The sequence below is a fragment of the Lynx rufus genome, unplaced genomic scaffold (assembly GCF_022079265.1).
Source record: "Lynx rufus isolate CCGP_SWC_20201006 ecotype Redwood Valley unplaced genomic scaffold, mLynRuf1.p SCAF_18, whole genome shotgun sequence".
NCBI lineage: Eukaryota > Metazoa > Chordata > Mammalia > Carnivora > Felidae > Lynx > Lynx rufus.
Window position 1 is genome coordinate 38,912,918 of NW_025814832.1, and position 7,172 is coordinate 38,920,089.

At 62.3% G+C, this 7,172-nt stretch overlaps 2 protein-coding genes and 1 long non-coding RNA gene across 15 annotated transcripts in view; 2 read left to right on the plus strand and 1 right to left on the minus strand.

Annotated features, from left to right (window-relative positions):
- Positions 1-1,192, minus strand: part of LOC124513545 (uncharacterized) — a 27,461-nt gene extending 26,269 nt beyond the window's left edge. For 2 of the 3 annotated variants that reach the window (XR_006962419.1, XR_006962418.1), the window contains exon 1: positions 342-1,192. This is a non-coding gene — a long non-coding RNA (uncharacterized LOC124513545). The remainder of the gene's footprint in view (positions 1-341) is intronic. The other variant, XR_006962420.1, reaches the window with a different exon arrangement.
- The window catches only part of STRADA (STE20 related adaptor alpha), a 27,036-nt gene extending 25,083 nt beyond the window's left edge, over positions 1-1,953 (plus strand). For all 9 annotated transcript variants that reach the window (XM_047081644.1, XM_047081646.1, XM_047081637.1 and 6 more), the window contains 3 exons: positions 160-401; positions 714-756; positions 1,040-1,953. In XM_047081644.1, coding sequence (XP_046937600.1) covers positions 160-401; positions 714-756; positions 1,040-1,192 — 438 coding nt within the window. In that variant the 3' untranslated portion in view covers positions 1,193-1,953. The remainder of the gene's footprint in view (positions 1-159; positions 402-713; positions 757-1,039) is intronic.
- A 92-nt stretch (positions 1,954-2,045) lies between these two features.
- LIMD2 (LIM domain containing 2) lies at positions 2,046-6,961 on the plus strand. Of its 3 annotated transcripts, none has more exons than XM_047081648.1 (5): positions 4,538-4,641; positions 5,404-5,498; positions 5,690-5,734; positions 5,816-5,955; positions 6,031-6,961. In XM_047081648.1, exons 2-5 carry the CDS (start codon positions 5,457-5,459, stop codon positions 6,188-6,190), a joined length of 387 nt encoding a protein of 128 aa, XP_046937604.1. In that variant the 5' UTR covers positions 4,538-4,641; positions 5,404-5,456; the 3' UTR covers positions 6,191-6,961. The 3 variants fall into 3 exon arrangements, with proteins under 3 accessions (XP_046937603.1, XP_046937604.1, XP_046937605.1); XM_047081649.1 differs by lacking the exon at positions 4,538-4,641 and adding an exon at positions 4,671-4,857; XM_047081647.1 differs by lacking the exons at positions 4,538-4,641; positions 6,031-6,961 and adding an exon at positions 2,046-4,333 and having other exon boundaries at positions 5,816-5,934.
- The last annotated feature ends 211 nt before the right edge of the window (positions 6,962-7,172 follow it).

Consider the following 7,172-nt stretch of genomic DNA (forward strand, 5'->3'; position numbering starts at 1 on the left):
GGCCAGCATACCTTTGAGAAAACTAGACTTACTCCACTTTTCTTTTCTCTGCTCCCCTAAACCACACTTGTATACTGGGAAAAGTGTATTTGTGAAGAAACTCCATAGATCTTCCAGGGCCCCCCCCTCCAGCCCGCGTCCTGGCTCTGTCCTCCCCAGATGCTGCTGGAGAAGCTGAATGGCACCGTGCCCTGCCTGCTGGACACCAGCACCATCCCTGCCGAGGAGCTGACCATGAGCACCTCACGCTCAGCAGCCAACTCTGGCCTGAGTGACAGCCTGGCCACCAGCACCCCCAGGACCTCCAATGGCGACTCACCCTCCCACCCCTATCACCGCACCTTTTCCCCCCACTTCCATCACTTTGTGGAGCAGTGCCTTCAGCGTAGTCCAGACGTAAGGTATTTCCTGTGGGCTGGGAGCCGGGCTTTGTGGGGGGCAGAGGTTGTGGGGGGCCTGGGGGGTCGAAGGCAGGGTTTGAGAGGATTCATCTGTTCTGTGGAGGGCTGGGTTCCTGGAGGAGTCCCGAGCTCCTGCGGCCAGAGGGATCAACACAACGGTTTGCTAAGAAGCGACCTGGGTAGCTCGGGCTGTTGTTTCTTCTAGAGCTGAGGGAAGAAGCAGAGGGAGCCTGGGGATAAGGTGTGAGCAGCAGGATTTGGGAATCCTGGGGCACAGGGGTAATGCTGGGCTCTCTTCCCCTTTCTCCACAGACCAAGTGCCAGTACCCTCCTGAACCACTCTTTCTTCAAGCAGGTATGGTAGCACTCTCCTGAGGCTCCCTGGGATTTTCTTCTTGCCTGTGCTTCTAACGACCCTCAACCCCCTTAGCTTCGGGGTCCTTAGGTGTTCTCTCCTCCTCCCTTTGAATCAAAGAGAAATGCCCAGTTTTCTGAAGCCCCTTAAAGGCGCTGTGCCTTCCTCTCATAGAGATTCTTGGCTCTAACAGTCCAACTGTCATGGGGCCATAGTTCTTGCCTGATGGTGTCCTGGGACCCAGAGCAACAGGATCCACCCCTAACTGCCTCTCCTCCCTCAGATCAAGCGGCGCGCCTCAGAGGCCTTGCCTGAGTTACTTCGGCCTGTCGCCCCCATCACCAGTTTTGAGGGCAGTCAGCCTCAGGATCACAGCGGGATCTTTGGCCTGGTAACAAACCTGGAAGAGCTGGAGGTGGACGACTGGGAGTTCTGAGCCTCCGAAGAAGGTGCACGTTCTCAGTCCTGGAACATGTGAGCCTCAGAGGCCCTTTCTGAGGGCCGGCCACACTCCCACCCTCCCGGGTGCAGGTTGGGTAGAAAAGACATTTCTGCCAGGAGAGTTGGCCGCTTACTCACTGGGAAAGAAATTCTTGGAGAGAAACCTTTTTTACTGCTCCAGGACTTCTGAGACACCAGGGAATCCCAGCAACCGGTGATCAGAGGCCAGAAATCTGACATTCCATCCTGGGAGTTCAGGCAACCTCTTCAGAAGAAAGAGATGCTGTTCTGGCCCTGGAAGGCTAAAGGCCAAGCCCAGGGTTTGACTCCTTGACCTGGGGACTGTGTGACTTCCTCTTCTCACTGTAGCTGTCCTACCAGCCTATTGCATTCTCTCCCTCTGCTCTCAGATCTTAGAGGTCCGTGGAGGGGTAAGCAATAAGCCACCTGCCCCCCCTCTCCAGCCCCCAGGCCTCTCCCTGGTAATTGAAGGGAAGGGCATTTTTTTTTCTTGTTAAGCACCAGGTCAAGGCTGGGGCAGTCCATCCTCACCCCTTTCATCACTTGTGCCCCAACACCTAAAGCCTTCCCATAGTTCATCTGTGCAGCTCATCCCTTTCACACCATCTTACTGCCTCCTGCCAGCCTCCTTGAGGCTTTCTCCAAGGCCACAGTGTCTTGCCTAGCCTGAGGACTTAAGTCCTTATGCCACGTTAGTTTCATTGCCAGAACAAATTAAACATTTCAGAGAACCCATTGGAGAGTGGCATTGCTGTGTGCTGGCCTTACAGGCTCAGATGGGAGTCCTTCAGTGCCACATTCTGCCATCCAAGAGTGGTCCCACGGGTGCACGTGGAAGCCCGACCATGACCGCTTTCATTAGATAGCCTCACAACATGCCAGTTTCTTTTAAAACCCGTAATAGATGTATCACCTGACTATTCATTTTAGCCTGTGGCCATCAAACCACTTCGGGGCTGGGAAGGTCTAGGTGCTAAAGACCAGCCCTTCTACGTGTGGGACCACTTCTGGGCCGCTAGGAGTCCAGGCAGAAGAGGCTTACCTTTGGCAGGAAACGAGGTAGAGGGTTTTGTTTTGTAACATGACTTTGCAGTGTCTCCTTACCGCTGGAACTAATACCCAAAGAGCAGGTAACCTAAGAGCCAGACCTGTCCCCTCTCTGTCATCCTGGCCGCTGGCCGGCAAGGGTGGGGGGACTCTGACCTGGGTCTCCATGGTGCTGCCTGCAGCACGGGCCTGGCGAGCCCCCCCCCCCCCCCAGCCCAGGCACTTCAAACTTCAGGTGAAGGAAGTGCCCCTCCCTCTTCCCTGCTTGAAGCTGCTTTGAACCATCAAATGCTCTCACTTTCCCTTCCCTCAGAAATTGTAACTCCAGTTTAAAAGAAAAATACCACCCCCCTCCTTTGGGCAGTTACAGCAGTTGAGGTGAAGGGAACGATCCCATCCCCACTATGAGGTGGAGGCCAGGTCACATTTATTTCCAGCCTTCCTCCTTCCTCTTGCCCAGCTCATTTTTTTTTTTTCTTGAAACCTCAAGTTCCCTTTTCTCAACACCAGCCTGTTTTTCTTTCCTTCTGAACTGCTTTCTTCACCTTGCTCTCCACTCATCCTTAGTGCCCAGGCTGCCTGCTGCTTCTGTGGTAGCTGTCTGCAGACCCTACCACCTCCGGGCCCAGGCTGCTGCTGGGTGTCTGCTGTCCTTGGTGCAGCAGGGCGGCCGCCTTTGAGAATTTGATGACCTCTGTGCCATCTGCCGGGAAAGATGCACACAATTTTTGAAGTTACACACACACACACACACACACACACACACACACAAACCATCATGGGAGTCCTGGGCCTACAGCTCCACCCAAACATATATCTCCTCTAGGGAGAAGTGGGAAGCTGGGGAGGAAAGCCAGTTGCAGTGTGGGGGCCCTGAGGGAGCCAAGGGAACAGCTAGTGGGGGGCTGGGGAAGCCTGCTGCCTCCCTCCCTCCCCTGCCAGGCACAGAGGCGCTGAGTTGTTCTGTTCCCTAACGCTTGTGTGGGCTGCGCTCTGGAGCCACCAGTTCTATTCCTGCCACAGTGTGGGAACAAGCTATGTTTAGGGCTGTGTGGTGAAACAGTTTCCAGCCAGACATCAGGCAAAGCCCAGCAGTCCCTGGGGCCGTTTAGACCCCGATCTCCCAGCAGAGGTCGTCCAAGAAGCCGGGGGCCCCACGTGTGGGGCACAGCTGAGGCTCCACCCCGACCAGGTGCCAGCCACTTGCCTCCTGGGTGCCTTGGACCTGTGTTGTGTGCTAGAGGCACTGCAGCCGGCTGGGCCAGAGGGGCTGGAGGGCCTGGCTTCTGGCACCGGCCCTGCTGCTCTTCACATCTTCAGGCCTCGCTCCCTTGTGTTAAATGGGGTCAGGGGACACCGAGATTTGCTTGTTTGACGGATGTAAATTTCCTTCCCTGAAGGGGGGAGCCCCTGATTTCTCGCAGGCAATAGTGCCCGCCCGCAGGAACCTGGGGTGACTAATGCCACAAAAACCGGCCACAAACGTTTTAGGACGGGGGGCCTTGGAGGGCTGCTGCCTTTGGTGATCCCGGGTACCTTGTCTATGGGGTCGCCCGAGAAGGCGCTGGGGAGTGGGGGTGGTCCGCTGGACCTCTCGTGTAGACTGGCACTCGGTGAGCCCGCGGCCCAAGGTGACAGGACACAGGGGCGCCGGCCTCGCAGCCTGGCGTGCCTGGACCGCGTGCCAGCAGCCGCGGCCACCTTCCTCGGGCGGCCGTATGGGGGCGGCCCCTGGCGGCGGGAGGACTCCGCGGCCGGCGGGGGCGTGGGAGCCGGGACCGGGCCGCCCCCGCGGGGTCTGTCAAACCTCAGCGCCCACGGAGATCCGGGCGGGCCCGAGGGCCAACCGGGGGAAACTGAGGCACCTAAAGGCCCAAGGGCACTCCGGTTATCCTTTTTCGCCCAAGGGGCGTCGCCGGGAGCGCCATTTGTCCCGGGACCCCCGGCGTCTCAACCTGAACTCGTCCGCGCCCGGAGGCGTGCGGTACCCTCCGGCTCCAGTCCCGGCCTCGGTCGGGAGCGGACCTACCGACGGGGCGGCGGGCAAAGCGCGGGGCCCGCGGGGATGGTGCGAGTGCCGGGAGCGCGGGGTCGGGGCGGGGGGCAGACAAAGGCAGGGGACGGCGAGCGAGGGAAAGACAAAGCGCAGAGGGGGTCGGCGGCGGCGCGGGGGCCCCGGAGGCGGCTCCGGGCGCGGCGGAGCCAATGGGCGGGCGCGGGGCGGGGGCCGGCGGGGGCGGTGCCGCGATAAGGCGGTGGCGGCGGCGGCCGCACGGGGACCACTGGCAGCGGCGGCAGCTCGCGCCCGCGCCCTCCTCGCACCCGAGGCGCCCCCCGGAGACCGACCCCCGCCCCGCAGCCCAGGCCGGGGCCCCGGTGAGACCCGCGGACGGGCCGGGGAGGGGGCCTGCATCCGCCTCACGAACCCGGGCGCCGAGGTGGGGGTGCAGGCGCGAGGGCCGCCGCCCGCGGGGGTCCCGACGCCCAGCGCCTGCGCCCGTCGCTCTCGGCCGGGGCTCCGGGACCAGCGGCCGTCCTCCCGGGCGGGCTTCCAAGCGGGGACGGGGCCGAAGCCCCCTGGCGGGGCCCGCGGTACGGGTACCGGGTCTAGGGTCCCGTCCTCGCGGGCCCCGGAGCCGAGAAGCGGGGCGCGCGGGCGGCGGCTCGGGCGGGGCGGGCGGCACGGCCGGGGAGCGCTGTCCAGGGGCTGGGCCGGCCGAGTGGTGGGCGCCTTCGGCCTCAGCAGCGTCGGGCCGGGGTCAGGCGGGGCCAGCGGGCTCTCACCGAGGCCCCGCCTGGCCCGCCTGCCCCTGACCTCCCCTCATCCAGGCGGGGTCCCGGGCGGCTCACGGCGGCTGCGCGGTGCCCCCTCCCCGGGCCGCTCCGGCTCTCGCCGTTCTTCCCCCACACCTGGTTAAGCTCAGGGACCCCCCTGCCCCTCCGGGAGCAGCGTGGGGGGCGGGCGGGCGAAGGGGGAGGTGGGTGGGGGGCGGAAGTGGCAAGACCCAGAGCAACAGGAAATGACTTAGGGAAAGTCCCAACCGCAGCCCCCCAGCCCCCTGCCTGTAAACACTCCCACCCCACCCTGCAGGCTGGGGAAGGGCTTGTGGGGCCCGACTCACCGACTTCCCCTTGCAGAACCCAGCGGGTGCCGCGTCTCTACCTGGGGCCTCCATCACCTCCACCGAGCCATGTACCAGGCTGCAGGAGCTGCCCAGGCCACCCCCTCTCATGTAGGTGATCAGCGGGGTGGGAGACCCCCGCCGCCGCAGGCGTCTGGCCTGGGGGTGAAGGGGTGAGGGGCGGCGGGTTTGCCTGCCACCCTTTGCCCCGCCCCCATGCCCCTGGGATCTGGGCCGGTGACCCCAGCAATGATCTGGGGCATCCCTCCGCTGACCTGGCCCTGACTGGCCCTCTCCCATAGGAAGCCAAAGGCAGCGGTGGCAGCAGCACTGTCCAGCGCTCCAAGGTAGGGCCCTGAGACCCGGGTGTTGGGGGAGAAGGGGATGGGCATGCGTCAGGCCCCCAGCTGACTCTCTCCCCGGGACAGTCCTTCAGCCTTCGGGCCCAGGTGAAGGAGAGCTGTGCCGCCTGCCAGAAGACCGTGTACCCTATGGAGCGCCTGGTGGCGGACAAGCTCATTTTCCACAACTCTTGCTTCTGTTGCAAGCACTGTCACACCAAGCTGAGGTGCGCCCTTGCCCTGCCCCTGCCCTCGCCCGCCAGCCCTCACCTGACCTGACCACAGTTGTTCTGCTTCTGCAGCCTGGGCAGCTACGCGGCACTGCACGGGGAATTTTACTGCAAGCCCCACTTTCAGCAGCTGTTTAAGAGCAAAGGCAACTATGATGAGGGCTTTGGCCGGAAGCAGCACAAGGAGCTCTGGGCCCACAAGGAGGTGGACGCCGGCACCAAGACGGCCTGAGGCCCCTCTGCTGTCCACCCCCTCCGTAGAAGAGGGCCTGGAGTGGGGCAGTGGGAAGGGTGGGAAAGAGATTGGACCTGGGCTCCGGTTGGGGGGCAGGGTGGGAGGGGGATAAGGTCATCTTGCTCAGAGGGTTTGGGGGGCAGAGCTCCAGGATTCTTTCATTCTCCCTGGGGGTGGGTGGTGGTGGTTTGGGAATCAGGATTGGGGGTTTCTCACCACCCTGCTTCCTACTTCTTTCAGCCTACCCCACTTCACCCTATGGCCCCCTGGGAGGTCCCCAAGCCCAGCTTCCCTATCTAGGTGCCTTTTCTCCAGCAAGGAGTCAGCATGCCCCCCCTCAGGGCCCCAAGCTCCCTCACTGCCACCTGGGGCCCTCTGTGGCCCCCACATCTCCCCATCTACCTCTGCCCTTAGCCTGGTCCTGAGCCATGGAGACTGGAGGAAGGAGAGCCAGTGTGCCCTCGCTGGGCCTCACAGAATGCCCACCAAGGCCCTGTGGGGGAGTGGAGGGGGAAGTTGATTAGCCCTGCCCTCCACCCCCCCACCCCGGCCCCATAGGCGAGGCAGGGCATGCCCACTGGGGCTGGGGACCCATCTTGCACCACCGGAGTCAAGAAGCGGAAGCTAAAGCACCGCCAGGCTGAGAGCCACAGAGACTGGCTGGGTGGGGGCTGGCATTGGCCATGCTCCCCTCCTCTTGTCCCCTATTGCTGCCGGTTCTGACTGTTGCGATCAACCCTGTTTTAAACATGTTTTAACAGATCCTGACTCTGTATTATGTGGCCTGATGGGGGGCTTTGTGGCAGGAAAGAGGCAGACTAGTCATGTAGAGGTGACAGGGGACATGGTCAGCCTAGAGCACTCCTGGACTTGATTGGGGTGGGATGGGGGCTGAGAAATGGGTGTCAGGGAAATACCAGCCAGCCTGAGAAAAAGGGGGTGCTCCTTTTTCAACAGCCAGGTCTCCATGCTGTCGTAC